The following is an 18,844-nucleotide window of genomic DNA, read 5'->3' on the forward strand; positions in this document are numbered from 1 at the left end:
TACTCAGTGAACATTGGTACCTTCCCTCATACATGAGCGGGGCAAGAAGATACTAGTAAGTACTTGGATTCAATAAGACAAATGCCCCAGTTCAAGAGCCAGCTTTTGTTCTGTACAGGTACAGTTTCTACAGCAAGGACAACCAAGCATATTTGTATTTGCTCATGGAATAAATCTGGGTGCTACTTAAAGAGCCTGTCTAGTATCTGAGTTTCTGAGATCAAAGGGGATGATCAAAATGTGAAATGCCCTCTGCCTGACAATTCCTTGCTTTTAACTTTATTTAACACAGTTAACGCTTATTAGCTTGGACATTTTATTCTCAGTATCATGCTAACAATTCTTTTGGTGTGTGATTCTTTTATTTCTTATCACGTACATATAAATGGATCAAAAAGTTTGTTCACATAGAAAAACTTCAACCAAAAATGCAAAACAGGTTTCATTGAGCTTAGATTTCCTGGTATATTACTTCTAACCCTAAGGTAGAAGTCCACTCATATGCCCACGTTTCTAACCCAAGCTAAGTGGCTAGAAAAAAATTCAGAACAGTCCCAAGTAAATATGGGAAGCCATACCAATGATAAAATCTAAGATTTCTCAGAAATAGTTTTAAGTGGGAAGCCTCTAATCCTACCTGGATAGTGCTCTTTCTGTGGGCTTCTCAACATGAGTCCAAACCTCACAAAGCACCTTCAAAGACTGGGCTACCCAGTATAAGTATGGCAGTAGGTCCAATAAGCTGGATACAGGGGCCTTAAATAATAGTAAAAGCAAATCAAGGACCAGATGCTGAGACTTCCCCTTGTGTTCCACAGTTGGAAGAGTAAGTAGTTGGACCCTAGGTAGTTTTCCGCTTCTTGGCAGATGGTCGCTCAAATACATCTCGTACACCAGCTGCCTTCTGTTTAAAGAACTTTGTGTTCTGGGCACTTTCTTGGCCCCATGCTGAGTCAAAGGAGGTGGTGTCTTGATCCACAAGGTGAGTGTATTTGGTACGACCAGAGCGTCCAAAGTTCTTGACCTGAGGAAAGGACAGATGAGTTATACCACCAAACACACCATGCCTTAGTCCTTAGAATATTTTCTCTCATGTTGTTATGGTTCCCCATACCTGCATGACTTTAGGAAGAATAGTTTTGTTGAAGTGATCCTCCAGTGTAGGGGCACTGAAGTCTCTCTTGTATACTTCTTCATCTTCATCCTGTAGAACAGAATTTTATCAGTCTTGTGGCTTTATTTCCCATATATTCAAACCACACAGATTTATTAAACTCTACAACAAAATACAAAGAAAGGGTTTTAAGCTTTTAAGAGCTTACATCTAGTCGAGGAGTTGAGATTCTTTTTCCTTATTATCTTCTTCCTAAGTATATATATTTCTTTAAGGTTGGATATTAAATATATATTAAATGAGAGACTTTAAGAATAAGATATTTCTTATTCTTTTTGCACTCAGTGTGCTCATTTACTTATGTGACTTCAACTCTGCACAGGCCTCTCAAAATCTCTAATTCCAAATTTTTCTACTGCTTTGTATATATCTTGGATATTCTATTGGGACTTCAAACTCACATCTAAAGTGTAAATCATTTCCTTTACCTTTCCAAATAGTATTAATGTTTCTAAAATACAACTCTCATTATGATCTTTGCTTTGCTCAAAAACTTCAATGGTTCTCTATTAAACGCAACTCCTCTGTGTAGTAGTCAAGGCCAAGTATTATATAGCCTTAATCTTTTTAGCTCCCCTTGTAACTTCTATTTACAGCTTATACTTCCTGCCTCCCCTCCTGCTGTTTCTTCACCTGGACTGTCTAAATGAAGTCTATATATCTTAAATGTTACTTCCTTTTCATCTTCTACCAAATAGACCATCTCCCTCTTCAGAACCTTCATGGTACTTTCACTCCTTCTTATAATGTATATTTGCCTTTTTTTTTTTTTAAATCCTGCAAGATTATACCATTTTTTTTTTTTTTGAGACAGAGTCTCACTCTGTTGCCTGGGCTAGAGTGCCGTGGTATCAGCCTAGCTCACAGCAACCTCCAACTTGTGGGCTCAAGCAATCCTTGCACTTCAGCCTCCTGAGTAGCTGGGACTACAGGCATGCACCACCATGCCCAGTTAATTTTTGCTACATATTTTTAGTTGGCCAATTAATTTCTTTCTATTTTTAGTAGAGAAGGGGTCTTACTCTTGCTCAGGCTGCTTTCGAACTCCTGACCTCGAGTAATCCGCCTGCCTCAGCCTCCCAGAGTGCTAGGATTACAGGCGTGAGACACCGTGCCCAAGATTATACCTTTTGAGGGCAAAGATTATGTGTCCTCTAGCAGTGCTAAAGAGTGACCTTTGAATATTGAATGTACAAAAGGTTATTTACTCAATGTAATAAAAAGTAACTATAGAGAATAGTTTCAAATCAATGTTGGTAAGATTACAACACTGCCATACAAATTATAAACATACACGCTGAAGGAATTAAAAATAGCACTATGTTAGTTAAGGCTTCATGGAAGAGCTGAGTCCTTTAACCAAAAACTTTTGAGTATTTTCCCTTCAACTATAGAAAGTCACAGTTTAAATGGACAACTAAACTGTTTTTGTGAGATCTACTTTTCTCCTTGGGGCCCGAAAGTCTCTCATTTAATCCCATAAACCATTTCAATTTCACTCTCCTTGTTCAGATGAGAAGAGTCATTTGAGTATGTTCACCAAAAGACTTTCACATAAACTTTCCTTATGTTATCTTATCCAGCAATGTACTACTTCTCTAAGAAGTATGATTATTAAAGCTGCAGAATTACTTAAGCAGAGATGCTTTATGACTTTGAAGCAGTACAAAAAGTAATTCGCAATCTCCACTGACTCTAAAAAACCACATCTGCTGGAAAACTACATAAGCAAACATTCCCTGATCAGACAGACTTGAAATTAATTTTGGAGAGTAGTAAGGAAACCACTGAAGTTTTAAAATTTTATCAGCCTTTGCAGCGTAGGGCAGGAATTTAAGCTGTGGGGATATTTAGGGTTTGATATACAGCAGTTGAAGCTAGTCTAGTTTTTGATACAAACTCTTGTAACCTTAGAAATAATTTAATAAACTATACAAGCTTAATCAACTGCTATTTGACCTTGGGTTTTTATATGAAGAACAAAGACAATGGCATTCCACGTAATGGTTAATTAACCTTTCTTTCGGTTAGTTAGGCTTACTTTCTGTCAGTTCAGAATGAAGTGAACTAGACCTGAATATGAATTAACATGAAGCTATTTATAAAGTTTGGTTTTCACATAACCAAAACTTCTCATTCAGCTATGAAATAATGACATCTAACTGATCTTGGGGCCCTAATTAGTTTACTATCTACATGGATCACTATTTCTCTATTTCATTTCCTCAATTTTTCTATTACATCATTTCCTCTTTTTGAGAGCTGCAACAAAATAGAGAACAGTTGTTGCTACTTCTATAATCCAGTTGCTAATGCTTTTCTCTGGGTTTATAAGAAAGCTGACCACTGCCAACTGGAAATAACATTCTGGGATGGTTTATTCCTGGAAGAAAAAAAGAATTCAAAGCCTCTGAGTTATACCTACTGCCTAATTTTCTGAGTCCCTTTTTATTTCTTACCATGAAGAAGGCACCCCGGTGGTAATACTTCTGTAAGAACTTGTATTTGCCCTTAACAGCTTTGTTGGTAATGACTTTGCCATTTGCCCGAAGCTCAGCTCGCCTCTCTTCCTCAGTCAGGTTTCTCATGCGTTCAATTTCTGCTTTCTCCTTTTCAAGCCTGTCCAGGGAGCAAAACTAATTATTAGTATTGTTCCAGCTTCAGAAAGACTCAATTATCTGAAAATAACACAGTCCCATGTCATTTCAAGCATTATTTACCTTCTTCAAGTCTAGTCATGGCTTGTTAGGAATCAAGATCAGAAGCTCAATAAACAAAAAGGTGAGTTGGTCTTGATTATGTTTGCCAGACCAGGTACTGCAAACTTCCAAAAATTGATACTAGCTTTTTTGAGGTTCAAACATACTATTACTGCTTGATTTTACAATACTGCTGATTCCCCTTCCCTAAAAGTCTTTCTTAGCCTAAAAATATAAATCAGAGTGAATTTAAAATAACTGTGTAAGGCTTTGCTGGTATTCCTTACTGTAAGCACATCATTATCATGTATGTACTTACATGTCATAAACCAAGGATTACTATCATTATCTAGACTGCAGTGATTTTTAATCATTTTTTGGGGGGTGTCACAGATCTCTTTTCTCTAGAAAAATGCACATATACATAGTTTTGCATTCAATTTTTAAAGGGTACATGGACTCTTTAAAGCCCAGAGTAAGAACCTTAGAAACTATAGGCTGAGGACAGAGTTATCTATTGATGGTTTCTCTTTGTAATATGCGATTACCCTCTCATACCCAGTAATTTATAGAAATGGGTGGCACAGCTCAGAAACGGTTCTGCTCTAACACAGTGTGGTAGATTATTTGTCACAAATTCTTCCCCTCATAGTATGCATGCCCTTTTTCAAAAAGTGTGATTTTGCTGCTCCTCCCATCCAGAGGTACAATTTATTTCCTCACCCTCCCAAATCTGGGTTTGCCTTGTGACTTGCTTTGACCAATATGTGGTAGAAATGATGTATAAGTTATAGCAACTTAAGCCTCAGGAGACATTGCCAGCTTCCACTTTGCCCTGAGATTGTTATGTAAGGGAAGACAATCTAAGGCATTGAGGAGAAATGAGGCATCCTAATTGATAACCAGCAATAACTACCAGATATGTGAATGAAGCCCTTTTAGACTTTTTTTTGTTTTTGAGCCAGGGTCTTAATTTTGTCAGCCAAGCTGGAGTGCTGTGGTGTGATCATAGCTCATTACAGTCCTAAACTCCTCAGCTCAAGTGAACCTCCTGTCTTAGCCTCCTGAATAGCTGGGACAACAGGTGTGCGCCACCATGGCTGGCTAATTTTTTTATTTTTTGTAAAGACGAGGTTGCACTATGTTGCCCAGGTTGGTCATGAACCTTTTGGACTTGCTAGCCCAGTCAATCCTCCAGCTGGATGTAACTACATAAATGAGTCCAGATGAAACCAGTAGAGGAACTGTTGAGCCAACCTCCAAAATTGTAAGAAATAATAAATTGTTTTAAGCCATTCAATTTTGGGTTGAGTCATTATATAAGATAGACCAGGTGCGGTGGCTCACGCCTGTAATCCCAGCACTCTGGGAGGCAGAGGCAGGCGGATCGCTCAAGGTCAGGAGTTCAAAACCAGCCTGAGCAAGAGCGAGACCCTGTCTCTACTATAAATAGAAAGAAATTAATTGGCCAACTAACATATATATAGAAAAAATTAGCCGGGCATGGTGGTGCATGCCTGTAGTCCCAGCTACTTGGGAGGCTGAGGCAGTAGGATCGCTTGAGCCCAGGAGTTTGAGGTTGCTGTGAGCCAGGCTGACTTCACGGCACTCACTCTAGCCTGGGCAACAAAGTGAGACTCTGTTCATATTCCAATCATGAGAAACTCACCCAGCAGCAAGAACCCTAAAATGATGCTAGAATGTAATTCACAGTAGGTAATAAGCCTCAAAGCTACCCTAACTCGAAACCTTTTCTGTTAGCAACATTAACTAGGCCCATCCTTTTTACTCACGCTTCTCTATCTTCTCTGTCCCTCTTGATTCTTTTTAGCTCCCGAACCTTCCATGCCTCGTATTCCTCTTCATCATTTTCATCATCAGTATTTAGTGCATCCAGTGCTGCTAGGGATCGCTTATTCTCCTCCAGCTCTTTCTTGGTTTCCTCTTCTACAATCTGGACAGGGAGAACAATTCAGCTGTTAGACTTCCTTTTTCTCCTCCAACCTCATTACATTACTTCTTGCACTCAATCCTTGCAACCACTCTCTAGTACCTTGAGTGTGTACTTGCGCCTCTCCTCAGCCATGCGTTTTGCTTCCTGCTCCAGCTCCTTCTGTTTCAATGCTTCAGCCTCACGTTCTTGAACTGTCACTCGGTCCTTCCTGCATCACAGAGGTCCTATTAATTGCCCAAAGTCTTTAGAGTGAAGCTCTATGTTCCCCTAGATCTAGTCCCACCCAAATCAGACAAAGCCAAACAATCTTTGGCTCTATTATTTGTAAAGAGCCCAAAATGGAAGTCATCCCAGGTCTTTAGAGCATTCCATTCATCTTTGAGAACTGCCTAGACAGCAAGGCACCTGCTGGGCTGTAAATAGTAGGATTTCTAGCAATTAGAAAAGGAATAGGGATTTGCTTTTAAAGCTTAATTTTGTGTTTAAAATATTAGACTTTGGGCAGATGTATGCTCTTTAGCTGAAAAAGATGTGAAAACGAACTCAGGCTCCCTGCTAACACCAAGATATTCTTCAACAACTACTCTGCAAGGCTAGGGCACTGGGTAAAAGACTTTTACTTAATGCTTAGATTTCAGAAGAGCATGAGACAGAAAAGAGACTTTTATCTTCAGATCTGACAAGCCGTATATCTATGTGGATTCAGACCTGATTTGTGAGATACTTACTTTCGAATGAAGACTGGCTTAAGGCGAGGCTCCATCTCATCTTCACTGTCTGTGTACTCTTCATACTCAGATTCTGATTCTGACTCTTCCCCAGAACGTCCTTCATCTTCCACTTCCATGACTTCCATCTCTTCATTTTTCCTCTCCTGTGCTCGCTGACGCATCATGCCACGGCGCCGCTCTATTTCCTATGAAGTCATACATCTAAGCCAGTCAATCAAATGGCCTGGGGGTTTTTATTTTTCCCTCATCAAGCTCAACAAATTCTGATATAAGTAAATGCAACTTGACACCATTCCCTTTTCAATCATGTCTCCAACAAACAGGGAACATGATCAGTTCTGCCACAAGCAATGAGCTTAGGGCCTCAACAAATGAGCACTGGCTGCAACTTTTTCTTGCACCCAGAAAAAAACTTCCCATTTTCCTTTATCATACCTCATCATCAATTTCTTCCTCCTCTTCCTCACTGCTATCTTCTCGTTCCATGCGCCAAGCATCTCCTTCTACTTCTGAGTCACTTTCTCCTACCACTTCAGGTTCCACTATTTTCCGATGTCGAGCCAATCTGAAAAACAGTAAATATAACACCAATGTCACAAAAATGGAGCATTAACCACATACGTTAGTCACAGAGCACCCTGACATTATGTTTGCCTTCATTAATACTGAAGTCTTGAGATGCGAAAACCAAGGTGCATATTAAAGAAACTAAACCAGAATGTCAGAGCAAATAGTCAAGTTGAGTCTAAAACATATATTGAGGCAACTCCAGGGCCACCACAGCCAACTCATAGGGGTGCACTGGGATATTGTTAATAGCCCAAGGTAGTTCACAGTTTCAACATTATGTCACGCTACATTCTTTTCAATAACATCATATTTTTTGGAAACTAGGTTTTTGGTGATTGCTGTGATAAAGTACAGTGTGAAAATCAATATAAAACAAAATATGAAAGAGTGAGCCAAATGATTCCAAGATTAGAGAAGTAGTGAATGTCCAACAGGCACACAAATTCTACTAGTACTAATTGTGGAGAATGTAGAAATGAAATAAAAATGATTTTTCTTTCATGGGCATTATATTTTCAAATGGCAAAACTTTTAGAACATAAATATTAAGTTATTTGAATCTAACTACTTATAAAATAAACAGAACTGTATTGGCCTAGAAGCTCTGTGAAAAAATTCCTGAGACAACATGAATTGTGAAAGTTCAAGACCTCTGGCATACTCTGTGAGGTAATGCCTCAATCAATATGTGTATACAAAATCCCTCACTGGGAGGCTCTTTTTCCAACATGAAACCATTTATCAGGTCGTTTCCCCTCATTAGCATTTAGAATAAGTAGATGGATAAAATCAATTTCTCAAATTGTATAGACCATCTTTGTGCTAAAGACTCCCCTCAACAACTAACAAATGGTTTGCATTTTCTATTCCCTTAATGAGTTAATTAGGGCCTTTAAACCAGAAGTTACCTGCTTCTTTCTGAAGCTCTCACTTACTGGCTGTGTAACTTTGCTAATGTTACTTTTCTAACCCCTTTGTGCCTTAGTTTCCTCATTTGTAAAACGAGGATAATAGTACCTATAAGATTATTGTGTGGATTACAAGAATTAGTAAATGTAATCTACTTGGAATAGCATACTTGCCACATTATAAGTACTATTCAAGTACAGCTATTATTGTTGTTATTAAGCTGTAGAGATTCAGGTCCAGGGAAATATAACCCTACTCATTACCTTTCTTCCACATCTTCACTAATACGGTTCTGTAACCGCCGCAGCCGGGGGTCACTAGATGAATCCTCCTCCTGTTCCTCAGGCTCTGCTTCTTGTTCTTTAGCTTTCTTAATAAACTGAAATTCTTCATCCTCCTCATCTGAGGACTCCATAGGGGCATAGTCTGGCCTCTTTCCGGACACATAACGTTTTACTTTCACTTTCTCCATCGAAATCTCACCTGGGTGAAAAACATAAACATAACTTACTATGTTTTAGTAACTTCTTTCCCAAGGTCCCTCAACCCTTGGCCTTTGCAGGTAGAGCCCTGCATTCCTGGTAGACAAGAGTCTAAGTAGAAGAAGAAGAGAGCCATTACCCAACCATCTATCCATCTAATAGTGCTTTCCTATAAAGACCAAGTCATAGGAAGGCATTCATTGGGAACGCCAACACTAATGATAATAAAGCCTACCTTGGGTACAGTAAGTGGAGGAAGGTGAGCAGTGAAGCAGAAGGGAAAAGTCCCTCTAACAAAGGCAGACTGCATCCATCACAATTCATGTTATTCCACCTCAACTACAGCCTTAAACAATTTGTAACAGTGCTGAACACATGGTAAGGGTGATGTATTCAGGAACTAAACATTCTAAAACTAAAATGCTGCCCAGGCATTTTTGTAGTCCCCACTGGAATTTCCATGGCAGCCTTTATAACATATTGCCCTATAACTTAATATCCTAATCTTACCTATTCCTACCTTCATTTCCTTTAGCTTATACGCTATCAAATCTGCAAGGATAGTTTTTTACAAATACAAACAACTCTAGTGAAAAAAAAGAAGAAAAACTAACCAACTCATTTTATAAGATGGGTATAACCTTGATAACCAAACCAGACAGTTCAAAGGAAAACTTCAGGTGGATTTCACTTATAAACTTATATACAAAATTACTAAATAACATAATAACAAATTTATTCAAGCAATGTAAAAACTAACCAAAACCAAAAAAACTCCTAAGCCACCATGCTCTAGTTAGCCCAGGACTACAAGGATGGTTTAACCTTAGAAAATTAGGGGAAAAGCAATACACTATTTTTTTAAGAGTCTCATGATTTTATCAATAGATATAGCAAACATTATATTTCATGAAAAACATTAGAAATATTCTCTTTAAGAAACAGTGGGAGGCCGTGCATGGTGGCTCACACCTGTAATCCTAGCACTCTGGGAGGCTGAAGAGGGCGGATCACTCAAGGTCAGGAGTTCGAAACCAGTCTGAGCAAGAGTGAGACCATGTCTCTACTAAAAATAGAAAGAAATTAATTGGCCAACTAAAAATATATAGAAAAAATTAGCCGGGCATGGTGGCGCATGCCTGTAGTCCCAGCTACTTGAGAGGCTGAGGCAGGAGGATTGCTTGAGCCCAGGAGTTTGAGGTTGCTGTGAGCTAGGCTGACACCATGGCACTCTAGCCTGAGCAACACAGTGAGACTCTGTCTCAAAAAAAAAATAGAAACAGTGGGCATTGTGCTCACTTTGGCAGCACATATACTAAAATTGGAATGATACAGAAAAGATTAGCATGGCCCTCTCCCAAGGATGACATGCAAATTCGTGAAGGGTTGCATATTAAAAAAAAAAAAAAACAGACAGTGGGCATCCTTACGCTGTCCCCACACACCTCCCAGTCAACATTATATTATGGGTTTGATTTGTTTTTTTATTATTTTTTTGAGACAGAGTGTTGCTCTGTTCCCCAGTCTAGAGTGCCATGACATCAGCCTAGCTCACAGCAACCTCAAATTCCTGGGCTCAAGCCATCCTCCTGCCTCAGCCTCTTGAGCAGGTGGGACTACAGGCAGGCACCACCATGTTCGGCTAATTTTCTCTATTTTTAGTTTCCCAGCTAATTTTTTCTATTTTTAGTAGAGATGGGGTCTTGCTCTTGCTCAGGCTGGTCTCAAACCCCTGACCTCAAGTGATTCTCCTGCTTCAGCCTCCCAGAGTGCTAGGATTATAGGTGTAAGCCACCACACCCAGCCTTAAATATAGCAAGGCTTAGAGTTACAATTAATTAAAACAATATGTTATTGACTCAGGGAGTACATAGAGACCAGCAGAACAAAGTAGAGAGTAGAGAAAACAACTTATATGAGTTATATGAGAACTTGAATATATTACGGGAGTGGCATTTAAAAGTCAGTAGAGAATGGATGGGCTAGTTAGTCAACAGAGGAGGGACAACTGGCTAACTATATAGAAAATAGTGCCGGGCGTGGTGGCTCACGCCTGTAATCCTAGCTCTCTGGGAGGCCGAGGCGGGTGGATTGCTTGAGGTCAGGAGTTCAAAACCAGCCTGAGCAAGAGCAAGACCCCGTCTCTACTATAAATAGAAAGAAATTAATTGGCCAACTGATATATATATGTAAAAAATTAGCTGGGCATGGTGGCACATGCCTGTAGTCCCAGCTACTCGGGAGGCTGAGGCAGAAGGATTGCTTGAACTCAGGAGTTGGAGGTTGCTGTGAGCTAGGCTGACGCCAGGACACTCTAGCCCTGGCAACAGAGTGAGACTCTGTCTCAAAAAAAAAAAAAAAGAAAATAGTAAAATTAGACCTCTAGCTTCTGCTGTACAAACAAAAAATTCCAAATTGTTTAAATATCTAAGTGTGGCCAGGTGCAATGGCTCATATTTATAATCTCAGTGCTGGAAGATCTCTTAACCCCAGGAGTTTGAGATTACAGTGAGCTATGATTGCACCACTGCACTCTAGCCTGGGCGACCGAGCAAGACCCTGTCTCTCAAAACAAAAACTCAAGTGTGAAAAACATCTTAAGTATTTATATTCCTTCCCTATTGGACTGTATGCTCCTTAGCTTAGAGTCCGTCTTGTATAATTGTGTATTCAATCCTATTTAGTATGTACAAACACTTAGAAGACAGAAAATCTTTACAATCTGATCTTTACAATGCAATTTCAGTAGGCTAGGAGTGGTGGCTCATGCCTGTAATCCTGCCACTCTGGGAGGCCCGGCTGGCAGCAAGATGGCTCAAGGTCAGGAGTTTGAAACTAGCCTGAGCAAGAGCAAGACCTCCTCATCTCCACTAAAAATAGAAAGAAATTAATTGGCCAACTAACAATATATAGAAAAAAATAGCCAGGCATGGTGGTGCATGCCTGTAGTCCCAGCTACTCGGGAGGCTGAGGCAGAAAGATTGCTTGAACTCAGGAGTTGGAGGTTACTGTGAGCTAGGCTGACGCCAGGACACTCTAGCCCTGGCAACAGAGTGAGACTCTGTCTCAAAAAAAAAAAAAAAAAAAAAAAGAACTGATATTATTTTCCGACACACTTACTGAAAAAACTCTTTAGTCTGAGGCCCTGAACAGGTATAGTATTCCTTCCTCCATCTACGCCCATTGAAATCCCACCCAACCTTTAAGGATCAAATTAAATGTCACTTTCTTCAGGAAGCTTTACTTGATCATAACAATCTGACGTGATAATCCCATCTCTGTCCTCTCATAGTGCTTGGTTTATATTGCTTATATAACAGGGATCACAAGGGTGAAAGCCTGTACACTGCTTAGAATATGCCTGTTTTTGCATATCTTACATCTACTAGAATATGAATTCCTTAAGATTAGGGGTATTGTCTGACACAACTTTGTATTCAATATAATAAACACAGTCACCGCGTCGGTTGAAAAGGAGAAAAAGTTGAAGACATGGTTTCTGCCTCAACGGGGTTATGAGTTTATAATCTAGTAAAGGGACACAAACAAATAACTACAATAATTGATAAGAGTTATAAAAGCAGCAGAAAAAGACTGCTATGGATAACAAAAGAGGGATTGCACAACGCTCTGCAATAGGCATTTACTACATATAGATCGAAGGAATTTGTAGAGGCTAAAAGGGCTGCTTGCTGTATATGGGAGCAGCCAGGCCACAGGAACAAGATCAGATACAAGTGGGTTCCATCCACTTGGTGGGGATGGGAAAGTCGAAGAATTTGGGGGCTGGGTCTTAAGGCTTGGCGGAGTTGGAGTGGGCGGGGGAGGTTTGGAGGATGCTGGAGTAGGAACAGGTAAGATTTGACTGGAAAAAGAATCAGCACAGTACCTTTCTCATTGCGAACCGGGACGGCCCCAGCCGTAGACTGAATGGGCGGTTGCTTCATGAGTGCGCTTGGGACCGACATGTTGACAGCAGCGGCTGTGATTCCTGAAACTTGACTGATTCCAAACACTGAACACCAACGACGTCAACGAACAGAAAAACTCCTTCCCACCCAGCTCCACAGAACACTACTGCGTGACTGACAGGAACTACGTACGGCTGAGCTAGATAAACCGGAAATATGTGACGAGAGGATTGTGGGATAGTGGAGGACGATTGGGCGACTACGGCTAGAAAGTCGAGTGTGTTAGTGCGCATGTTCATAGACCGCCCTTGCGTCCTCAGTGTCGCAGGATTTGGAAGCCTCTCCTGGCGGGAAATTGCTTCTTTGGGGCTTTGCTGTTAAGGCCCTGCGGCGAGGAAGATCCGAATGAAAGGTTTCACGTTAGCTTGGCTTAAACCGAGGGAGAACGGGACAGTGATAAATAAGAAACTGAGGAGATAGAAGGGTGCTGTTCGTTTAGTTTGCTGTTCGTTTAGCTCAGAAAAATGAGAGTTTGATGGAATAAAAATTGTATTAATGGCACCTGTTTAGCTCAGTTGTTGAGGCCGGAGTGGGCTGTGGTGCGGTATTTGGTGGTCACAAGAGTGCAGCTGGTGGTTATTTAAGCCAGTGACCAAAAAAAAAAAAAAAAAAAAAAAAAAAAATCCGCCTTCAAACTGATCTCTTGAAGTTTTCTGTAAAAAGACCTGGGACATTACTTGAAATCCCAACATTCCACTCAGGCTTTCAGGGGTTCTGGAAACCGCCTTTTACAATACATTCCCGGCTGTAAAGTTGTTTGTATTTAAGTTATTAGTGTTTATGGTGCTTAGGGCTCTGAAAGGAGTAGGGAATATTGTTAAAAAGCCCGTGTCCTCAAGAAGCTTACATTTTATTAAGGAAGTCTTCATAGACTTCTAGAATCATAAAAGCAGCAGCCCCAATTTACATGCTGGGCTGTGTTAAAAACAAATTGGGAGGCCGAGCCTGGTGGCTCACGCCTGTAATCCTGGCACTCTGGGAGACCGAGGCGGGCGGATTGCTTGAGGTCAGGAGTTCGAAACCAGCCTGAGCAAGAGCGAGACCCCGTCTCTACTAAAAAAATAGAAATAAGTTAATTGGCCAACTAATATATATAGGGAGGCTGAGGCAGCAGGATTGCCTGAGCCCAGGAGTTGGAGGTTGCTGTGAGCTAGGCTGACACCATGGCACTCACTCTAGCCTGGGCAACAAAGCCAGACTCTGTCTCAAAAAAAAAAAAAAAAAAAAAAAAATGGGTAATTGGAATGTCAGAGCACATTTCACAGTGGAAAGGACTTAATTACTGCTTTGGTGAGGAAGAGAAGGGACAGCATGAGCAAAGTCTTGAAGTCCAGAAATAGTATGATATACATAGGACACTATGAAAAGTTTGGGATTATTTGTAGTTTTTTTTTAGTCAAAGAGTGGTGAAGATTCAGCAGGTACCAGTTCATGGATGGCCTTGAAGGCGCTATTATAATAGTATGATTAACTCTCAAATTATTTCACCTGTTCTAGAATTGGGCCTCAGCTGGGAGAAGAAATGAAATTAGGCAAGTCTCAAGCAAGGAAAAGAGGGGGAACCACTTAACCAAGTAAGCAGTTTTGGGCTAGAAAGAAATTAAAGATAAGAGTAGACAGAATTTTATATTATGAATTTACTAGTTCAAAAATTATGTTGTGCAGAGGGAGTAAATCTGATGGAAAGGCAATTGTTTTGGCCCATGGCAGCCCAGAGAATAGGGGGAAAAAAGTTTAATATGGCTGTGACTATAGAAATACAATGCACTAAAATCTTATTTGTTATTTTGTGATACACAAATTACTGGATTCACAATTTTGTCCTAGGCTTTGGGCATTTTAAGGTCGCGGTTAGGATCCTTAGGTAACAGGTGGGCAGATGGTCAGGTGAAATTTAAACCAGCATAAATTATAAGCTCTTGGAAAAAAAATCAAAATGCTTTCCTACCTAGGAAGAAAGTAATACGGTAGTAATGGGGCATAATTTTATGATGGTGGAGTTATACAAGGAAGCAGTATTCCAGGCAAAGGCTGTATGTTAATTTTGGTTTCCTTTTGCCTCCATTCCTTACGCTTCTAACATTGCAAGACAAGGTGGTTTTTCCTTAGCAGAAGCGCCAGTGTTTTTCAAAGCAAGATCTCAGTACCACCACCATCAAAATCACCGGCTCCAAAGTAAAAAACGCTGATTCGGTCCCACAATATCCCTAAAGAGTGCGAGTCTTAGGCTGAGGCTGTAAGGCGACCTACTTAAGCCGCGGGCGCTTGGAGCGGGGTTCCGCCTCTCTCACCCTCGGGGCTCCGCCCCTCCCGGCCTCCCGCGGCAATCTTGGCGGGAAGACGCCGGCTGCTAAATAGCAGAAAGATGTCGGGGTCTGGCGCAGCGGTCGAGAAGGCGGAATCCAGACAGCGACTCCAGGTGAAGATGAAAAATGGGTTGACATTTTGCGTGTGCTCCTGCCGCATTTTTTTGTGAGGCATATGCCGGGCACAGGCCCAGGAGGGCACGGGTAACCTGGCACCAGGGATAAGCGGGGATCCCTGCCCTGATTTTCCTCTATGGAAAACTGGGCGTTAGGGATTAAGTAAGATTCTTATCAGTAGCCCTAGAAATAGTTGGCAGGATCAGATCTGGGACTCCCCTTCTCCAGCCCTCTGCGTTTGCTTTTGCGGCTGTTATTGCCAGCGTCATACTCTTTAAACAATTCCAGTAAATCCGAAGCTGAAAGTTGGGGTGGTTTCTTCAGATACAAATGCTAATCATTATTATTGTTGGTCTGTCAAACTCATATGGACAAGAAATGTGCCCAGTAAATGAATAATTCTATTCAAGTTAGTGAATTACATATCTAGATTTTGGAGGGGAAAAAAGTTCCCTTAGGGGCTATGGATTTGGATTTATGTTGTCACTATAACTTGGGAATTCAGTTTGTTTACACAGATCTGCTGGAAACGTAAGAAGAGGCATAGGATCTGGGATTCTAATGCTCTGTTTTTCTTTACCTGAATAGGTGAATGAATATAAAGAAAACCAAAACATCGATTGTGTATCTTTGAGACCAGTACAGACTACTCTTTTAGGAAAAACAGCTAAGGTTTATCTTGTCCCTTTTTCACTCAGTAATCTAGACCAATTTAAGTGTTCCAAATCCCTAATAGGAAAGAATTCTAATAATGAAGTGGCCTGTAAAAAGTATAAGACTAAAATAAAAAAAACTTGTGGAAGGATTTTAACTCCAAAGATGAAAGCCACATCTTCCAACGCAGATTCCACTCTGCAAAAATCATCCTTAGATGTTCATACTGAAAGTAACAAGCCACAACACAGCAATTCAGATGCTGTGATTATTGGTGTTGATATGGAAAGCAGTCAGGATGGAGACAGTGATGAAGATACCACACCAGGCTTGGTAAGAATTTAATGAGCAGCTTGTTCTAATTTTCTTACTGTTTTGAAATTTGAAGTTCTGATAAGCTGAGCTCATCAAGGATCTCTCTATTTCAAACAAATTATCATCTAATGTAAGTTTAATTTAAATTTTATTTTTAATGCTTAAGAAATAACTTTCTGGGTTAATTTTGCTCTTTGTTTTGATGTGTCAAAGAGAGGATTGACTTTGCGTCCCCTTTTATTACTCTAAAATTATTGCATATATTTTTAGGTTTACTCGTACTTTATGGTGCCTTACATTGACATGTTATGTGCAGTATACCAAAAGGGACATATGGTATTTGACCTGTGATATCAGGGTAGGAAAACAATCATTAATTGATTGTATTGACATACTAAATAAATTTTCTTTTTTTTTTTTTTTTTTTTTTTTTTTGAGACAGAGTCTCACTTTGTTGTCCAGGCTAGAGTGAGTAACCTCAAACTCCTGGGCTCGAGCGATCCTTCTGCCTCAGCCTCCCGAGTAGCTGGGACTACAGGCATGCGCCACCATGCCCAGCTAATTTTTTCTATATATATCAGTTAGCCAATTAATTTCTTTCTATTTATAGTAGAGACGGGGTCTCGCTCTTGCTCAGGCTGGTTTTGAACTCCTGACCTTGAGCAATCCGCCCACCTCGGCCTCCCAAGAGCTAGGATTACAGGCGTGAGCCACCGCGCCCGGCCTAAATAAATTTTCTTTTAAATATAAAAGAAGACAAATGACAGACCAGATACTTGAGAAACACAATAGTTCCTTTTAATAGTTCCAATCAGTTTAAGGAACTAGGTCTCTAATTCTTTTGGCTTCTACTCTCTACCAGGAGTGTTGTGCTCCATTCAAAGTGACAAATTTTATGTAGGACAAGATGAAACTGTACGTACCATATGACAAAAGATTGCTGGAACTAGGGGAACAGAAAATGATGGAAGGGAAAAGGAAACATGATAATTGAAGAGTTATTGTTATGAAATAGGAATTTGATTTATGCTTTATTGTACCAGAGGTAGGAACCAGGGCTGATGGTGGGACAGCATGGGATAAGTATTAAGTGCATTGGATTGGGAGTTGGGAGCCTAGCTTCTTTTGGGCATGACCACTTTTAAGAAACCTTGTTCCTAAAAAAAAAAAAAAAAAAGAAAGAAACCTTGTTCCTTTAAGCAAATCACCTACATAGTGAGAGATTTATTAAGATCAGTGGTTCTCAGCTTTAGCCTATATCGGAATTATCTGGAGAGCTTGTTAAAACTCCATTGCAAGGCTCAGCGTGGTGGCTCATGCCTGTAATCCTAGCACTCTTTGGGACACCGAGGCGGACGGATTGCTCGAGGTCAGAAGTTCGAAAACAGCCTGAGCAAGAGCTAGACCCGTCTCTACTATAAATAGAAAGAAATTAATTGGCCAACTAACATATATATAGAAAAATTAGGCATGGTGGCGCATGCCTTTAGTCCCAGCTACCTGGGAGGCTGAGGCAGAAGGATTGCTTGAGCCCAGGAGTTTGAGGTTGCTGTGAGCTAGGCTGACACCAGGGCAATCACTCTAGCCTGGGCAACAAAGTGAGACACTGTCTCAAATAAATAAATGTTACCCTAGAGATGGTACTCTCCCATTATTAATCCTTATTTTTGAGACAGAGTCTCGCTCTGTTGCCCAGGCCAGAGTGCTGTGGCACCAGGCTATTTGTAATCCTAGCACTCTGGGAGGCGGCAGGATCACTCAAGGTCAGAAGTTCGAAACCAGCCTGAGCAAGAGCAAGACCCCATCTCTACTAAAAATAGAAAGAAATTAATTGGCCAACTAAAAATATATAGAAAAAATTAGCTGGGCATGGTGGCGCATGCCTGTAATCCCAGCTACTCGAGAGGCTGAGGCAGGAGGATCGCTTGAGCCCAGGAGTTTGAGGTAGCTGTGAGCTAGCTGACACCATGGCACTCTAGCCGGAGCAACAGAGTTAGACTCTGTCTCAAAAAAAAAAATAGAATATGAGGTAGTGAGTACTATAGCACTGGCGATGGTCAAGCAGAGTCTTAGAGGCCTAACACACATTTTCTTTGGACAAACTGTAAGATATAACATTTTTTACAGAACATTTGTTCTTTTATTCTCTTCCCTTTCATTATCTTTTTGGAGTAATATGACTAAAGCTTTGTGGTACCATGCTGTAGGAACAGTATTTAGTTTATAAGCTTATTTCTTCCTGAATGAAGGAAGACTTTTGTCATATCACAGTCAAAAGTCTTAGCCTGCAAGTCAAGGATTTTGTTCTATTTTCTGGGAAATTTAAAAAATTTTGTCTCCTGTGGAGCCTGTGACTTAATTTGACTCAACATGGGAAACTGGCCCAGACGTGGACAGAATTGACAGATTGACAGCAAAATTTAAAAAAAATATTATCTCCCAACCCTTTTATTAAACACTTTCACTTCATAAAGCATTTCTTAGCAGTTAATTTTTAAAATTTTGAGATAATTGCAGGTTTACAGAAGAGATGCAAAAATAGTACAGAGAATTCTTGTATATCTTTCACCCAGATTTCCCTTATGTTAATAGCTTACATAACCATAGAACATTTACCAAACTAAGAAATTAACATTGGTGCAATACTACTAACTAGAGTACAGAACATAATAGGCTTTCAACAGTTTTTCCACTGATGTCTTTTTTCTTTTCTTTTCTTTTTGAGACAGAGTCTCACTCTGTTGCCTTGGCTAGAGTGCTATGGCATCAGCCTAGCTCACAGCAACCTCAAACTCCTGCGCTCAAGCCATCCTCCTGCCTCAGCCTCCTGAGTAGCTGGGACTATAGGCATGCACCACCATGCCTGGCTAATTTTTTCTATGTTTGGTAGAGATGGGGTCTCGCTCTTGCTCGGGCTGGTCTCAAACTCCTGAGCTCAAATGATCTGCCTGCCTTGGCCTCC

General features: G+C 40.4%; 2 protein-coding genes and 1 non-coding gene across 5 annotated transcripts in view; 2 read left to right on the plus strand and 1 right to left on the minus strand.

Annotated features, from left to right (window-relative positions):
• Positions 1 to 299: 299 nt before the first annotated feature.
• MFAP1 (microfibril associated protein 1) lies at positions 300 to 12,617 on the minus strand. Its single transcript, XM_012766679.2, has 9 exons — positions 12,409 to 12,617; positions 8,301 to 8,520; positions 6,994 to 7,123; positions 6,556 to 6,743; positions 5,927 to 6,035; positions 5,667 to 5,827; positions 3,634 to 3,793; positions 1,115 to 1,204; positions 300 to 1,024 (listed from the first exon to the last, which is right to left on the minus strand). The coding sequence occupies exons 1-9, from the start codon at positions 12,485 to 12,487 to the stop codon at positions 842 to 844; spliced, it is 1,320 nt and encodes a 439-aa protein (XP_012622133.1). The 5' UTR covers positions 12,488 to 12,617; the 3' UTR covers positions 300 to 841.
• LOC142871649 (U6 spliceosomal RNA) lies at positions 9,811 to 9,917 on the plus strand. The gene has a single exon (XR_012919881.1). It is a non-coding gene; the product is annotated as a U6 spliceosomal RNA (small nuclear RNA).
• Positions 12,618 to 12,681: 64 nt separating the features above from the next.
• WDR76 (WD repeat domain 76) overlaps positions 12,682 to 18,844 on the plus strand; it is a 46,770-nt gene continuing 40,607 nt past the window's right edge. For 2 of the 3 annotated variants that reach the window (XM_012766665.3, XM_012766668.3), the window contains exons 1-4: positions 12,682 to 12,842; positions 13,988 to 14,064; positions 14,580 to 14,909; positions 15,502 to 15,900. In XM_012766665.3, coding sequence (XP_012622119.2) covers positions 14,856 to 14,909; positions 15,502 to 15,900 — 453 coding nt within the window. In that variant the 5' untranslated portion in view covers positions 12,682 to 12,842; positions 13,988 to 14,064; positions 14,580 to 14,855. The remainder of the gene's footprint in view (positions 12,843 to 13,987; positions 14,065 to 14,579; positions 14,910 to 15,501; positions 15,901 to 18,844) is intronic. The other variant, XM_076004305.1, reaches the window with a different exon arrangement.

The sequence above is a fragment of the Microcebus murinus genome, chromosome 6 (assembly GCF_040939455.1).
Source record: "Microcebus murinus isolate Inina chromosome 6, M.murinus_Inina_mat1.0, whole genome shotgun sequence".
NCBI lineage: Eukaryota > Metazoa > Chordata > Mammalia > Primates > Cheirogaleidae > Microcebus > Microcebus murinus.